We start from the raw sequence: 17,259 nt of genomic DNA, 5'->3' as shown, positions 1-17,259 counted from the left end.
AGTGCAAGAGGGTTCCTGTTTCTCCACATCCTCTCCAGCATCTGTAGTCTCCTGATTTGTTCATTTTGGCCACTCTGACTGGCGTGAGGTGATATCTGAGTGTGGTTTTGATTTGTATTTCCCTGATGAGGAGCGACGTTGAGCATCTTTTCATGTGCCTGTTGGCCATCTGGATATCTTCTTTAGAGAAGTGTCTATTCATGTTTTCTGCCCATTTCTTCACTGGATTATTTGTTTTCGGGTGTGGAGTTTGGTGAGCTTTTTATAGATTTTGGATACTAGCCCTTTGTCCGATATGTCATTTGAATTTCAAAATTTTAAAGGCTCCAAGAAGTGTGGCAGTCACTTTAACATTGTTCAGACTTACTAATGGAAGAACATGTAGACTGTTGTTAAGTGGAATGCCAATTTGAAAAATGCTTTGTAAGCATTAAGACTTTTGACTGAGAGAAGTTAGGAAATTTAGTTGTTTTTGTCACTTACTCATTAGCTGATTACCCAAATTCTTTATACCAAAGTGTGTGTATATGTGTGGGTCTGTGTCTGGACTTCTCTGGTCAGTTTTGTTTTGGTTAACTTACAATTATCAGAAAAAAAATGAATAAAAATAAAAGTTACCAGCACAGGCTTACTAATTCTTAGATTTTATAATGGTGGAATCTGAGTTTTTGTAGTTTTAATAGCTACACAATTGACTTTGCCTTGTAATGTTTGAGACACACTGCTCATTGGAGCTCTCTTATGGTTTAAGCTAGTTACCATGAGATGGCTTGGATGTCATTGTACATATTTATTTTATTTAATTAACTTATTTTTTAAAACTTTATTTAAATCCAACCAATTAATATATAGTGTAATAATGGTTTCAGGAATAAAATTCAGTGATTCATCACTTACATATAAAACCCAGTACTCATCCCAACAAGTACCCTCTTTAGTACCCGTCACCCATTTAGCCCACCCCCTCTACCACCCCTCCAGCAACCCTCAGTTTGTTCTCTGTATTTAAGAATCTCTTATGGTTTGTCTCCTGCTCTGTTTTTATCTTATTTTTCTTTTCCTTCCCCTATGTTCATCTGTTGTGTTTCTTAAATTCCACATATGAGTGAAATCATATGGTATTTGTCTTTTCTCTGACTGACTTATTCAGTGTACATATTTATAGAAGGCTTTTTGGGGCACGTGGGTGGCTCAGTCAGTTAAGCATCTGATTTCAGCTCAGGTCATGATCTGATGGTTCGTGGGTCAAGCCCCACATCAGGCTCTGTGCTGACAGCATAGATTCTGTCTCTCTCTGCTCCTCTCCCACTCATACTATGTCTCCCTTTCTCTCAAAAATAAATAAACATTAAAAAAATAAATAAAAAAAAGAAAGAAACCTTTTCAAGTATGTGTGAGTCTTTCTCTTAGGTGAGTACACATGTGTTAAAGAGACATGCTTTTTTTTTTTTAGGGTTTTGTTTGCTAAGTGGTGAAGTACATGGTTACCAGTTCAACCTTGGCAAACTGTTCCACTTACAGCTGTATTTTCCTCCTCAGACTTTGCTGGCTTTTAGTACATATATATGTGTGTGTGGAAGTATATGTGTTTGTGCATGTGTGTCTCGTTTAGGCGCATCAGTCACCTGCATTTCAGAGCTGAGGATCAGTTAAGCCTTTCTTTTGCTCATCCCATTTCCACGTGTTTTGTGTTTGTTTTACTTGTAGGTGTGATTGCAGCGGTTGCAGTTGCAGTCCTTGCTGCGGGGATCTCCTTTCACTACTTCAGTGATTAGGGTGAGACACAAAGAGCTTCCTGATCATCCAGAGAACACTGACCAACAATTATGAATCATAAAGATGCAGACCATCCATCTACATTTCAGACAGTAGCAGCCAGATCTGCTGCCAATAATGCCTACTAGGTGTGTTTCTGACTAAATGGAAATCACTAGCTGCCTCATTTAGCCCTGCTTATATTATAGATGGCTCAGGCTTGCAAAAATAAAGTTGTGCATATAGATGGAAGTTGCATGTCACAAATCCTTATTATCTATTTTCAAAAATGTTCAAAATGATGGCTTACTTTCATAGATTTTAGTCCTCTTGATCTGGATTGCATATTGATCAGGATATTGAAAACGTGAATAGTCAGGGTTGACTGTATATCTTAGTAATAGAATAACTGGAGAAATTTCTAAGAAGTGGAGCAACTACATATTAGGTGAACTCATACTCTAGGACCTTTCTAAGGCATACTCAGTTACAAAATACTGATTGAGTTCTGGTCAAGGGGTAAGGCAACCTTTTCAGAGAGGTTTGAGTTGGTAAGGATTGCCATAAATCATGTGCTTTCTCAGGTTAGCATATCATACATGTTTTAATATATTAGACATTTACTTCTAGTGGTACATTAGACTAGGTACTACAAAACTAAATCCTGAATAAAACCTACTTTTGAATGCATTAATCGGCTCAAAGACAGTAGGGAAGTTTCTGAGAATCATACCTCTATTTTGACTCCCCCACAAAAATGAACACATTTTGAGTTGGGAATTGTGAATACTCTATTAAACATGCAAGTGGGCAGTGGTTACTCAGATGGCAAATACTAGTTGCAACACTGCCAATATGCAATTTGCCTTGGACTAGAAACAAGGAGATGAATCTGAATCTGACATGCTGTCCTAGCCAGTACAGTTGGAATTGCTACCCAGTTTATAGTATCCTATAAATACTTCTGGCAGAAGCAAGATACAGCCTCAAGATTTCCATAGATTATGATAAAGCAGTATAGATTACCAGTGCAAATCGAAACCAGCTAGCATGAGAAAGCTCCCATAGAAATAATAAGCTTTGGATTCAGTTCTCCAAGGTCTCATCACCAACTTCTATGAAAGATGGAACCACAGGCACAAATGAGAACTAAAGAACTGCTAAAAATGGAAAAAATGTTACTTGAAATTAAAAAAAAAACCAAAACCTCAAGCATGTTGAATATCATGTTAGACTCAACTGAAGACACAATAAATAAACTGTAAGTGAGTTCTAAAGAAATTATCCAGTGCTCAGCAAGGAGAAACAAGGAACAAGAAAATAAAAATATTAAAGAGAAGTTAAGAGATATGGAGAGAAGAATTACAAAGACTAGAAGTATTACGAGGAAAGAATAGAGAGGGGTGGAGGAGTGGCAATATTTGAAGATAACTATTTTCCAGATTTGTTGGAAAAATATGACTTCATGATTTCAGGAAACGTATTATATCCCAGGAATATATGGATCAAATCCATGCCTAACCCAAAGTATTAGAACAAAAAGGTAACCAAATACAAGATTTTAAAAGCAATCAAAGGGACAAAAAGATCACCAATGAAGGCAAGACAGTCACATACTTAGTAGGCTTCTCAATAGCAACAATGTACCCAAAAGATGATGGATTCAAAATTATGAGAAAAACTAATTATCAACTTAGAATTTATATGAAGCAAAACTGAAATGTTCTGATGAAAAACAGATTTTTGCCATCAACAGACTTTCGCTAAAGAAACTGCAAAAGGATGATCTTCAAGAAGGAAAATGATTCCATAAGGATGATCTGAAATTGAAGGACTAGTGAATAAAGTGATAAACATGTAAATCAAGTGTTGTTAATATAAAACAATTGTAATGAAAAAAGTGTTTTTAAGAAGTAAAACTGTAAAAAAAAATGTAAAACTAAATAAACATTTTATGCAACATGAATGTGGACTTCTAAAATAGGATATAATTGAAAAACTGGATAGTAGCTTATAAGATGGAAGGAGGGTGGTTAGAATTAAAGTGTTCTGAGGTGCCTTTATTGTTCAGAAAGTGGTTGAAGATACTGTTTAAAGTATGTTGAATATATATGGTAAAATTTCAAGTGTAACTGCTAAAAATAGTAGATAGGGAATGAATCATTGCAAAGGATAAGTTTAAAATAATGGAATAGGAATACAGTAACAGTACAAAAGGAAGAAATTAGGGGTGGAGAGGGGCAAAATAGATAAAATCATAGTAACAAGTTAAGTAATACTATTAAACTTGAATAGACTAAACCCAGTTCAACAACAGACTGAATAAGTTTTCAAAATCCAGCTGTAGGCTAGGTTTTTTAAAAGATGAAAACACAGACAAATAAAATTTGTGTAGCTTTGGTGATATTAAATCCAAATTAGATTTTATGGTAGTATTATTAAAGATGGAGAAAGCCACCAAATGATAAAAGGATCAATTCACTAGAAATAAATAACGATTTTAAATTTGTATATACTTTATAAAATGACCTCAAAATACATAAATTATAGGGCTAGACCAACAAATTGAACAATAGAGTGGGAAATTTCACCAGCTCTCAATTATTGGTAAATAAACCAAGCCAAAAATGAATGGAAAACCAAACTTGAATAATACAATCAACATACTGATTCAACAGATTTAAAATAATCAGCAATTAGAGAATATTCTTACGCATTTTATGTTAGCGGAAGTTGACCATGTATTGGGCATGAAATAAATTACAGTAGTTTTAAAAATCAGTATTAAATGGATAATCAGAAATAAGTTTGAGGTCAGTAAGAAATGTTAAGTTTTTTAAAAAGCATACATTTACATGTTTTAAAAACATAAATACTTAGAACTTAATTATAAGCACCACGTTCGGAGAAATTGGGTGGTACAGCAGAAACTGCACTGAAGGAAATGACTTTAAATGCTTAAATTTTTTAAAAAGCTTGAGTATGTAACTTAAGAAAAGAACAACAGAATAAACAATGTTGAAGCAAGGAGATACAGGCAAGGGAAGAAATCAATGAATTAGAAAACAAAATAATCACAAAGTCAAAGTTGTCTTCATGACAATAAAATTGGCGTAATTGAACAAGAAGAAAACAGGGCCCAAGTAGACAACATAAAGATTGAAAAGGATTCTTGGGGCACCTGGGTGGTTCAGTCAGTTGAGCTTCAGACTTCAGTGCAGGTCATGATCTCACAGTTGGTGAGTTTGAGCCTTGCATCGGGCTTGCTGCTCAGTGCAGAGCTTGCTTCAGATCCTCTGTCCCCTTCTTTCTCTGCCCTTCCCCTACTTGTGCACTCTCTCAAAAAACATTTTAAAAAAAGGATTCCATAGATATAGCAGAGATGAAAATGCTGAGACTGACAGAAGCATCTTAATATATTTGAAAACTTAGACAAAATTGATTAAGGTCTAGAAAAATACAATTTCTTTAAATTGTCTAAAGAAGAAATAGACAAGCTAGATAGACTTATTCAATAGTGTTGAAAAGTAAGTAATGAAAAATTTTTTGACAGACTAGCCCACATCTACAGATGTTTCTTTTTCAAGGACAATACTATTTAAACATCTCATGCAAACTCTTCCAAAGACTCTTCAGCTCATTTTGTGGATCCAGTATAACTACTCATAGTAGAATCAGATTACTCCTACATTCAGTAGGAGAAAAGAAAATTCCAGACTCATCCCACACATTAACAGATATTAAAACCAAAAGCACTATTGATCAGCTGAATTCAACATTATATAAGAAAGGATGGTGCAGTATGACTAAGTTGTATTTATACATTTAAAATCAGGAACTCAATAAGGATGCTTTTATCACCACTTCTATTCATCACTGTACTGTAGACATAATGAGCAAAGAACAAATCAGACATTTTAAGAGGTTGTGACTGAGCACATGAAAAGATGTTTAATCTCATAAGTCATCAACTAAGACCATGGTGAATATCATTTTACATCCAGTAAAATGAAAAGTTAAGAAATACAACAATATTAATGAAGAAGATTTGCATCAAGAAGACATTTACAGGTGGGGTTGTAAATCAACACACAGTTTGCCCTGGAAAGCAATTTGGCAATATCTTTTAAAGTAAGCCATATACATACTCTAATACCTGACCATTCTACTTCTACATATATACCTTAGAGAAATTCTTTCCATATGTATACAAGAGTACATCTTGAGAATGTTCAAGGCAGCCTTATTTGTAATCACCCAAATGTTTATTGACAAGAAATGGAAAATAAATTATGGGTTTTGTAATTTAATTTAATAGGGAGAATGACCTAAGAAAGCAAGTCTCAGAAGGCTGCAGTATGATAGATAGCTTTTATAAAGTTTAAAAACAAGCAAATCTCATCTATATTACACAGGAACACATGATAATTTTTTTTTAATGTGGCAGAGTGATACAAAAAATTCAGGATGTTGATTACCATTTCAAGGTGGGACTAATGGCAGAGCAGGAAGACAAGAAGGAACAAATGAATAGATGAAACATTATTGGTGATTTTTTAGTTCTTGAGTTGAAATGGGTTACTTGATACTCACTTTATGTACCTAATGGTATTAACATATATATATATTTTCTTGGTTGTCTACTACTAACAAATGACCCCCAAACTTAATTGGCTTAAAACAATGTTTCATTTTTTTTTCCCCCACAATTTTGAATTGACAGGAATCAGGTTGCTCTTCACATGGTGTAGGCTAGAACTACAATTTTCTAGGAGCTTGATTAGGTTTGAAACATCCAAAATAGCTCATTCATATGGTTGGCAGTTGATACTGGCCATCAGCTGGGAACTCACCTATCACACCTCAGTTTTCTTCTGTGTGGCCTGTGTGGCTTGGGGTTCTTCCATCATGGTGACTGGGCTTCTTCCTATCGTAATGACTGGGATTCAAGAGTAACATCCCAATTGTGAGCATTCCAAGAGGAAAGAAGTAGGACCTGTGCGTCTTTTTGAGGCCCTGGCTTAGAAATCTAAGAACATCACTACATTGTGTTGGTCAAAGTAATCTACAGGACCAGCCTAGATTAAAGATGAAGGGGAAAAAACCTTTACCTCTCAATGGGTATGCATATATGAGAAGGAAAGGATTTGATGGCAACCATCTTTGGAGATTATTATCATAATATACCCTGTGGACTCTGGACATAGCAGTTCATGTTCCTGATGTGGAAAATGAATTCACCACCTCTCAAGACACCTTAAAAGTTTCATCTTTAGATTCAGGCTCAAGGCCCATAATCCCATCATTTGAATCAGTTTCAGGTACATGATGAGCCACCTTTACTTCAGCTCTTCTCAATATGAAGATGCATGAACTAAGAAACAAGTTTTCTTCCCCATATATCCATATGGTAAGACCGGCAATAGATTCTTGTCTGAAAGGAGGGAAAATGAGAGGTACAAAGCAGAAAATGGTTCATAGCAATTCTGAACTCCCAACTGGGCACATGTCTCTAAAATCATCATGATTCTAGGCACAGGGAGTGTATGTTAATTAGGGCCTAATTCTCAGCTCTGGCCCTTCCCTGTGAGATTTTGACTCTAATCTGAGTTGTCCTTTTCCATGACAGTGCCTTGTTTGAAGTTGAATAGCTTTCTCAACTTGCTTCCTTGTCTTTCTTTGAAGGTTGAAGTCCCAGAAGCCTCTTTTTATTTTGAACTGCCTCTTCCTTTTAGACCAAACTGATGTAATTCCTTTAAAAATATTGTGTATTTTCTATGAATCAAATTATAATCCACTCCATTCAGCAAAAGGCACACCCACAAATCTGTTCAAGATAGGCCTCTCCCTCTACTTTGAGCTAAGTGCCAGGATGCTGAAAGACAACATCCTTAAGAATCAGGTACCAATTGCCTTGCTGAGTGGACTAAAATAACATACATGCTTATAAGATTCTTAGAAGTCTTTTTGTCTAGCTAAGAGATCTATGGCACTGGATTAAATATTTCTGAAGTCTTAAAGGTTATTCTAGCTGTACTCTCAATCCTAACTTAACTTGTGCTTTGTTTTACTTGCAATTCCCTAGAGTTGAGCATTGCCCAGAGGTCATTTCCTCCTCTAGAATTTCTTGCTGGCTGGAAAAAGGTGTTCAGGGCCTTTATATTTCCTATAAAGTTTGCTCCAAAACTGAACAGTTTCTTACTTAGTTCATCTCTCTTTCCATCTCTGATCAAAGCCAGTAAAAGTCAGTTGGAATTTTCAGTATTCTGTCTGGAAATCTCCTTGGCCAGATCCACAAGATTATTCAGTTATTTCTTCCAGTTTGTGATTTCCACAAGTTCATTAGTTCTACCTTTCACATTACTGCAGGTGAAAGTGCCTTTCATAACAAGGGTTGCCTTTCAGTAACAGTTTTTTCATTGTTCTTGCCATCATTGTTTCCTGAAGGCCTTAAAGCTTTTGTCTCCTTCTAAGTTCCCATGTTAAGGCTACATGTTTTGGCTTTGGCCCAGTGCTACTTTATTTCTAGGCACCAGTTTCTGTTTTGGTTATCTCTTCATAATCATCTCAAAACTTACTGGCACTAGCCATTTTATTAATGGTTTTATTAATCATTTATTTATGATTCTATAGATTGACTGGGTTCAGCTGGCTCAGCTGAAAGGTTCTGCTCCACATGATGTTAGCTTGGGCTTCAGTTATCTAAGGGCTGTGACATCCAAGATAGCTCATCCACATATTTGGCAATTTATCTGCTGCTTTTGCACATAACCTCTCCACATGGCTTAGGCTTCTCAAATCATGGTGGTTGGATTCCAAAAGGAAGAGCCCCAAACATCAGTGTTCAAAAAGCAAGAAAGTGGGAATTGTTACCTCTTAAAGGACTGGGCTTAGAAATCCCAGAATGTCATTCCTCCATATTCTTTTGGTCAAAGCAAACAGGGCCAGTATAGTTCCTAGAGGAGAGGGAAAAGAAGTTCACCTCTCAATGGAAGAGTAGCACATGCATATGGGGTGGGAAAGAATTAATGACACATCACAGGAGACTTATTATACATATATTCTTTAGTATATGTAAAATATTAAAAATGATAAAAAATACAAGAGAAAGGAGAGAATTCAAGAAGTTACCTAGGGAAATAATTACTATTATTACTCTAAAAACATAATCCATATATTATCCTTACCACAAATTTTCTATTTCTTCCTGTTTCAGTTTTGGTAGTGTATATGTTTCTAGGAATTTGTCCATTTCTTCCAGATTACCCATTTTATTGCCATATAATTGCTCATAATATTCTCTTATTGTTCTGTTGGTTGTGTTGTGTTGGTTGTGATCTCTCCTCTTTCATTCTTTATTTTATTTATTTGGGTCCTTTTTCTTTTCGATCAAACTGGCTAGTGGTTTATCAATTTTGTTAATTCTTTCGAAGAATCAGCTTCTAAGTCAGCCAGGAGGAGGTCAAACTTTCACTCTTCGCAGATGATATGATACTTTATATGGAAGACCCAAAAGATTCCTCAGTGGGGAAAACTGAGAGCTTTCCCCCAAGGTCAGGAACAAGACTGGGATGTTCACTCTTGCCACCCAGGCTTCCCAAACAAATAATTTTTTTAAAGCAAGTATAACTAAATTAATATCAGGCAAACAAATTTATAGTCATTTGTAAGTGGTCATTACATAATGATAAAATGGAATCCTTTTGCCAGGAATATCTATCAATTTTAAACATATATACCTAATAAAATGTCATAAAATATCACGGCACAAATTGATAGAATATAGGGAGAAAGTGACTAATGTACCATCAGAGATTTTAGTACAGTGCTTGCAATCCTTAATATATCAAGATATCAACAAAAAATTAATATCAATGTAGATATTAACCACATGATCAACAAGCTTGATCTAAGGGAAATATATAAAATACTGCAATCAGTAATTAGCCAACTAATCATTCTTCCCCCTCTAGCACACAAAGATTTTCAAAAGTTAATAAATTAGGATATTGTAAGACAGATTACATTTAGGAACACAATGCAATTAAGTAGAAATTAATAACAAATATATATTTGTTACCAAAACAAGTGCGTGTGTGTGTGTGTGTGTGTGTGTGTGTGTATACAACTAACTCCTGTGTCAAGTAATAGAATTATACTGTAAATTTCAAATTATTAAACTTTCACTCTTTGCAGATGACATGATACTTTATATGGAAGACCCAAAAGATTCCATGAAAGAAGGGAAGGAGAAAAAGTAGTTTCAAACAGAGAGGGAGGCAAACCATAAGAGAATCTTAAATACAGAGAACAAACTGAGGGTTGATGGAGGGGCAGGGAGAGGGGAAAATGGGTACTAAGGAGGGCATTTGTTGGGATGAGCACTAGGTGTTGCATGTAAGTGATGAATCATGGGAATCTACTCCTGAAGCCAAGAGCACACTATATACACTGTATGTTAGCTAACTTGGCAATAAATTAAAAATAAAAGTTCTCTCCAGTCCCCCACCAAAATGAAAACAACAACAAAATAAATTTTTAAAATCTCTTAGGGGTGCCTGGGTGGTTCAGTCGGTTGAGCGTCCAACTTCGGCTCAGGTCATGATCTCACGGTTCGTGGGTTTGAGCCCCGCATCAGGCTCTGTGCTGACTGCTTGCTCAGAGCCTGGGGCCTACTTCAGATTCTCTCTCCTTCTCTCTCTGCTCCTCCCTTCCTCACGCTTTGTCTCACTCTATCTCTCAATAAAATATAAATAAATAAATAAATAAATAAATAAATAAATAAATAAAATCTCTTAAATGTGCAAAGTAGTCTGATTGCAGAGGCTAAGACTTCCAATACTATGTTGAATAACAGTGGAAAAGGCAGATTGAGGATGATATTAGCATTGGGTTGTTCATATATGACTTTTATGATCTTGAGGTATACTCCTTCGATCCCTACTTTCCTGAGGGTTTTTATCAAGAAACGATGCTGTATTTTGTCAAATGCTTTCTCTGCATCTATTGAGAGGATCATATGGTTCTTGTCCTTTCTTTTATTGATGTGATGAATCACATTAATTGTTTTGCGGATATTGAACCAGCCCTGCATCCCAGGTATAAATCCCACTTGGTCGTGGTGAATAATGTTTTTAATGTATTGTTGGATCCGGTTGGCTAATATCTTGTTGAGGATTTTTGCATCCATGTTCATCAGGGAAATTTGTCTATAGTTCTCCTTTTTAGTGTGATCTCTGTCTGGTTTTGGAATCAAGGTAATGCTGGCTGCATAGAAAAAGTTTGGAAGTTTTCCTTCCATTTCTATTTTTTGGAACAGTTTCAAGAGAATAGGTGTTAACTCTTCCTTAAATGTTTGGTAGAATTCCCCTGGAAAGCCATCTGACCCTGGACTCTTGTTTTTTGGCAGATTTTTGATTACTAATTCAATTTCCACCAAAAAACTGCTAGAATTGATTAATGAATTCAGCAAAGTTGCAGGATATAAAATCAATGCACAGAAATTGGTTGCATTCCTATACACCACCAATGAAGCGACAGAAAGAAATCAAGGAATTGATTCCATTTACAGTTGCACAAAAAACCGTAAAATACCTAGGAATAAATTTAACCAAAGAGGTGAAAAATCTATACACTGAAAACTGTAAAAAGCTTATGAAAGAAATTGAAGAAGACACCAAAAAATGGAAAAAGATTCCATGCTCCTGGATAAGAAGAACAAATATTGTTAAAATGTCGATACTACCCAAAGCAATCTACATATTCAATACAATCCCTATCAAAGTAACATCAGCATTCTTCACAGAGCTAGAACAAATAATCTAAAATTTGTATGGAACCAGAAAAGACCCCCAACTGGCCAAAGTGATGTTGAAAAAGAAAACCAAACCAGGAGGCATCACAATACCAGACTTCAAGCTATACTACAAAGCTATAACCATCGAAACAGTATGGTACTGGCACAAGAGCAGACACCCAGATCAATGGAACAGAACAGAGAACCCAGAAATGGACTCACAAATGTATGGCCAACTAATCTTTGATGAAGCAGGAAAGAATATCCAATGGCATAAAGACAGTCTCTTCAGAAGTGGTGCTGGGAAAACTGGACAGCGACATGCAGAAGAATGAACCTGGACTACTTTATTACACCAGACACAAAAATAAACTCAGAATGGATGAAAGACCTCAATGTAAGACAGGAAGCCATCAAAATCCTCCAGGAGAAAGCAGGCAAAACCTCTTTGATCTTGGCCGCAGCAACTTCTTACTCAACTCGTCTCCGGAGGCAAGGGAAACAAAAGCAAAATGAACTACTGGGACCTCATCAAAATAAAAAGCTTCTGCACAGCGAAGGAAACAATCAGCAAAACTAAAAGGCAACCGACAGAATGGGAGAAGATATTTGCAAATGACATATTAGATAGAGGGTTAGTATCCAAAATATATAAAGAACTTATCAAACTCAACACCCAAAAATAAATAATCCAGTGAAGAAATGGGCAAAAGACATGATAGACACTTCCTCAAGGAAGACATCCAGATGGCCAACTGACACATGAAAAAATGCTCCACATCGCTCATCATCAGGGAAATACAAATCAAAACCACAATGAGATATCACCTGACACCTGTCAGAATGGCTAACATTAACAACTCAGTCAACAACAGATGTTGGTGAGGATGCGGGGAAAGAGGATCTCTTTTGCATTGTTGGTGGCAGTGCAAGCTAGTGCAGCCACTCTGGAAAACAGTATGGAGGTTCCTCAAAAAATTAAAAATAGAACTACCCTACAACCAAGCAATTGCACTACTAGGCATTTATCCAAGGGGTACAGGTGTGCTGTTTTGAAGGGACACATGCACCCCCAAGTTTATAGCAGCACTATCAACAATGGCCAAAGTATGGAAAGAGCCCAAATGTCCACTGATGGATGAACGGATAAAGAAGATGTGGTATATATATACAATGGAGTATTACTCAGCAATCCAAAAGAATGAAATCTTGCCATTTGCAACTACGTGGATGGAACTGGAGGGTATTACGCTAAGTCAAATTAGTCAGTCAGAAAAAGACAAAAATCATATGATTTCACTGATTTGAGGACTTTAAGAGATAAAACAGATGAACATAAGGGAAGGGAAACAAAAATAATATAAAAACAGGGAGGGGGACAAAACAGAAGAAACTCATAAATATGGAGAACAAACTGAGGGTTGCTGGAGGAGTTGTGGGAGGGGGGATGGGCTAAATGGGTAAGGGGCATTAAGGAATGTACTCCTGAAATCATTGTTGCACTATATGCTAACTAATTTGGATGTAAATTTTAAAAAATAAAAAATAAAATTAAAAAAAGTATTACAAAAAAAATTAAAAAATAAATGTGCAAAGTGGAAAAAATGATGGGAAAATCACATCTGTATTTTTTTTTAATGAATTTGAATGTAATGTACAGCCGTGGTCTTATGCTTCTAAACTTATGTGGGACTAACACACTTTATTAGTATTAAGTCTCTGAAATTCAAGTCAATTTCATGTGTGATAATCATTGTGTGTTGAAAGTGCATTAATTTGTTAGAACAGGAACCCTGTAGAGGAGATAATCATACCATGTCAGCAATGAATAAATGTCAGCCTTAAAAATGAATTACTGTTTTTGAGATAACATGATTAAATCAAGCTAGTATGTGCTCAGGGATTGGGAGTGGGGAGTGGACATTTTGAAAAATAAAATAGCCTAGGGTGAAACACCTGGTTTTATGAAAGTGGTTGTTTAGAAGCATTATCTTTATACTATGAAAAAAAAGCTCTGAAAGATAAAAAAGACTTTGATACTTGTTATAGATGAGAGACTCAAGTAAAGATATTTATTTTATGTTTATGATATCAATTTATGTTTCCTTTGAATGCTATTGCCAAAAAAAGGAAAATCCATAATTGAAAACTGAGATTATGTGCTATATACCTAAGGCTTGTTTTGTCTACCAGGGCCATGGCCACCACAGTGATTTTGGAGTTGTGCAACCTACCGAAGCTTTATCTGGATTCCAGGTAACTTTCCTTTTTCCCTGAAGAATTGACACAGACATGAAATATATTAAGACAGACTTTCTAATCTTAAGGAATCCCAAATTTTGTTGATAATGTATGCTTTGTATTGGTGACTGGTAAACAAAGAGTATAATGTATCCTAGAGCATAGGCACTAGGATTGGGAGACCAAGGTTAGGTTTAGACTCTACATCTTACTAGGTGTATAAACCTGGACAAGTAAACTAACCATAAACTTCAATTTCTCCATCATCTGTATTAATTAACTCATTTAGTGTATGTGTGTGTGGGCAGACCCTTTCTCAATGTATATTTATACCAAGTCATGGTGTTGTATCCTTTAGACAACTTACAATGTCAGTTACACCTCAATAAAGCTGAAAAAATTTTGTCTCCGTCCTTGAACAGGACATATTAAAACCTTTGCTGTGCCCTCCTCTTAGGGCAGTTGTGAGAATCAAATGAGATAATATATGTTATGTATAACATTATATTATATATAACATAAACCATGAAATGGAGAAAGTGTTAAAGAGGTAGGGTTGAAAAATTGGAGGTCTTGAAGAACATATACTTTAAGAGTGAAAGTAAGAGGAAGAACAGAATAGAGATGACTGTGTTTAGCTAATCAGAGGGGCATGAATGTATACTAATTTCTTCACTGAAATCCAGTATCAGCTGGGTTCCAGAATATAGGATCTCAAACAGTAATACATAAACAAAATAAAAATAAATCCCCATGTCTTTTAATTTTAGGAATGTGTGCTCTCCTAGATTGCAAATCTTTGAGAAGAAAGAATGACTATATCTTACCCATTTTTATCACCTACTTCCTATATCTAACATAATTACTTGTATGTATTAGACACTCAAAACTTGTGGAAAACTAGTGTAGATAAAGAAAACAAAGAAAATCAAAATTTTATCGTGAGGTAATAGTTTACAAGATATATTTGAACAACTAAGTATATGATCATGATTATATTGTACCAAAAAAAATTCAGTATAGTAGTCCTCAAAACTCTGTAGATTTCTTTCTCATGTGTGTGTTAATATTTATTTCACACTTTTGTTTTTAGAAATAATTTAACTTATATTTATCATGGTATCCTCAGTCAACTTGAAATGACAATTTTTGGGGAGATCTCTCATTCAATTCAAATATTTAGAATTTTTAATAAGGTCCTTATATGCAGGAATGTGTGTGAGGTGTTTGGGATAGATGAATTGCATCCCACCATCTTCGTAAATTAGCTTCTATTTACATGAGCATATCTTTCAGAGGTTGTATCTATGTACTGTATGTACCATGATACTTCATAAGTATCTGTTAGAAATAGTAATAATGATAATAATAATAATAATAATAATAACAACACTTGAGTAATACCTATGTTACAGGCACTGTTCTAAGTAGTTTGTTTACATGATTTATTCACTTTTTCCTCACAGTCCAGTGAGGATGTGCTATGGTTATCCTTATTTGACAGATGAGGAAACAGGTACAGAGAGGTTAACTAACTTACTCAAGGTCACTGAATTAACCCAGGTAGTCTGGCACCAGTGCTCAGGCTATTAACCACCATTACTAATATATACATGGATATAGATGCAGGCATTACCTATTGCTTGTTTAAATGTCTCCTTTCTCTACTGTAAGCTCCTTAAGGTCAGGAACACTACATGGCACATTGCAGCTCATCCATAAATATTTCATGAACGAATGAAGGAATAAGCTTCTCACTTACTAATATAATTTTGCTGTTCCCTAAAATATTTCTCTATTTTAATATTACTTTGCAACTGACACTCTTGGTTCTTCCAAGGCTATTCCCCTTATTATTTGGGTGGTTTGTTATGAGGCATGTTACAGCATTTTAGACCTTTACATTTAAACTTCATTCTTTTGCTGAGACAAAAATGATCTCTTCTCCTGCCAAACATAATAGCGGAATGAGTGTTTACATGAGGGGAGTTTGTAATCCAGGATTTCTGCAGCAGCGGGTTTCAGATATTCTAGTCAAATCCTGCCTTTTGTCCGACTCTTTCTGATGAGTGTTACCATCAAAGCTGCATTCTGGCATCCATTAGTCACCAAGTGCTTATTTTGAGAATGGTTGCTATCATCACTTACTCCCTACAAAGGTGCCACCTAGTTACTTTTGTTTTGGCAATTATGGGTTAAATACATTCCTGGGTTCAGTCCTGCTTAAGCTTGCTAGTTCTCTATTTTAAATGCACAGTTGATACAAGAGTAAAGCTTTCATTGAAGGAATCTTTCAAAGCACTCCTTTTTATTCTTCTTTTTAATAGATGAAACTTTTCTCACTGCTTAGCTATGCTTTTCTACCCCTGCCCTACAAAGCTGTATCACATTGTAGTTAAAGACTAGCGATTGAGAACTTACATTCTTAAAATATTGTTCTCTTTAAAGATATCCATTTGACTGTCATTCCTTACTGCCTTGTCATCATCTTTTTAAGTATTTACTTCCAGCTCATGGAATTAATGTCAATCTAAAGAGACATTCCACTAAAGAGTTTTTTCATTATTAATATCTCATATGAAGATCCTGTTTGTTTGTTTGTTTCTATGGCTTTTTGAGTCCATTAATTCCCTAGCAGAGAACTCCATAAAGGATTAACAAATTTGTTAGCAATTGTTTGATAGGAGAAAACAGTTGGACTATTTTTTTTTTGTTTCTTATTTTATATGTAATTGCCCTGCATGTATCTCTCCTAGAACTTTTCCTCCTTGTGATATGTCTTGAATTCACCAACTTAGAAACAGGCCAGAGGATATTTAAAATGCCTTTCCCAATTTACAAAGAGGAATAGAATATGGAATTTTAGGTTCATTAAAAGAAACTACCTATTGCAATGACTATATGTCAAGGACTTGTCAATGTATGCTGGCCATAGTTAGGAATTCTATATTACCCATATTTGTATCACCAATATCTACAACAATTACAGGCCTTCTTTTTCTTTCCCATTCTTTTTCTCCTTTATTCTCTTTCTCCAGTTGAGACACAGGGTTTCGTAGTCTAGGAGAGAGGTGAAAGTAGAAATGTGAATTTGAAAGTGATCTGAATGTAAGGTGATATTTAAAACTATGGACAGAAGGGGGCTACCTTGGATGAGTGTTTGGCAGAGAAGACTATTCATACTTGAATGAAATAGTCAGTAGGATAGAAAGCAAACAAACAGTGTATTTTGAAAGAAGCCGAAAGAAGTGACTCAAAAAGAGGGGAGGTGGGCAGCTCTGACATATGCTTATTAAGAGATAGAATAAAATAGGGAATAAGAATTGTCCACTAAGTTTGACAATATGACTTCAACTGTAATTAGAGTGTTTGAGACAAAGGCTGGATGGGAGTGGGATGAAAAAAAATGGAAATGAAGACAAAGATAGTGGCTGTAGATAGTTCTTTTGAGAGATATGACTGTATAG

The 17,259-nt window shown here is 35.4% G+C and overlaps 1 protein-coding gene across 1 annotated transcript in view; it reads left to right on the top strand.

Moving 5' to 3' along the window:
* Nucleotides 1-3,721, top strand: part of ODR4 (odr-4 GPCR localization factor homolog) — a 34,929-nt gene extending 31,208 nt beyond the window's left edge. Inside the window, exon 14 of the mRNA XM_043568043.1 lies at nucleotides 1,708-3,721. Coding sequence (XP_043423978.1) covers nucleotides 1,708-1,775 — 68 coding nt within the window. The 3' untranslated portion in view covers nucleotides 1,776-3,721. The remainder of the gene's footprint in view (nucleotides 1-1,707) is intronic.
* The last annotated feature ends 13,538 nt before the right edge of the window (nucleotides 3,722-17,259 follow it).

This window comes from Prionailurus bengalensis, chromosome E4, assembly GCF_016509475.1.
Source record: "Prionailurus bengalensis isolate Pbe53 chromosome E4, Fcat_Pben_1.1_paternal_pri, whole genome shotgun sequence".
NCBI lineage: Eukaryota > Metazoa > Chordata > Mammalia > Carnivora > Felidae > Prionailurus > Prionailurus bengalensis.
The sequence above is the reverse complement of the archived record's forward strand: the minus strand, read 5'-3'. Positions and strand labels throughout refer to the sequence as shown.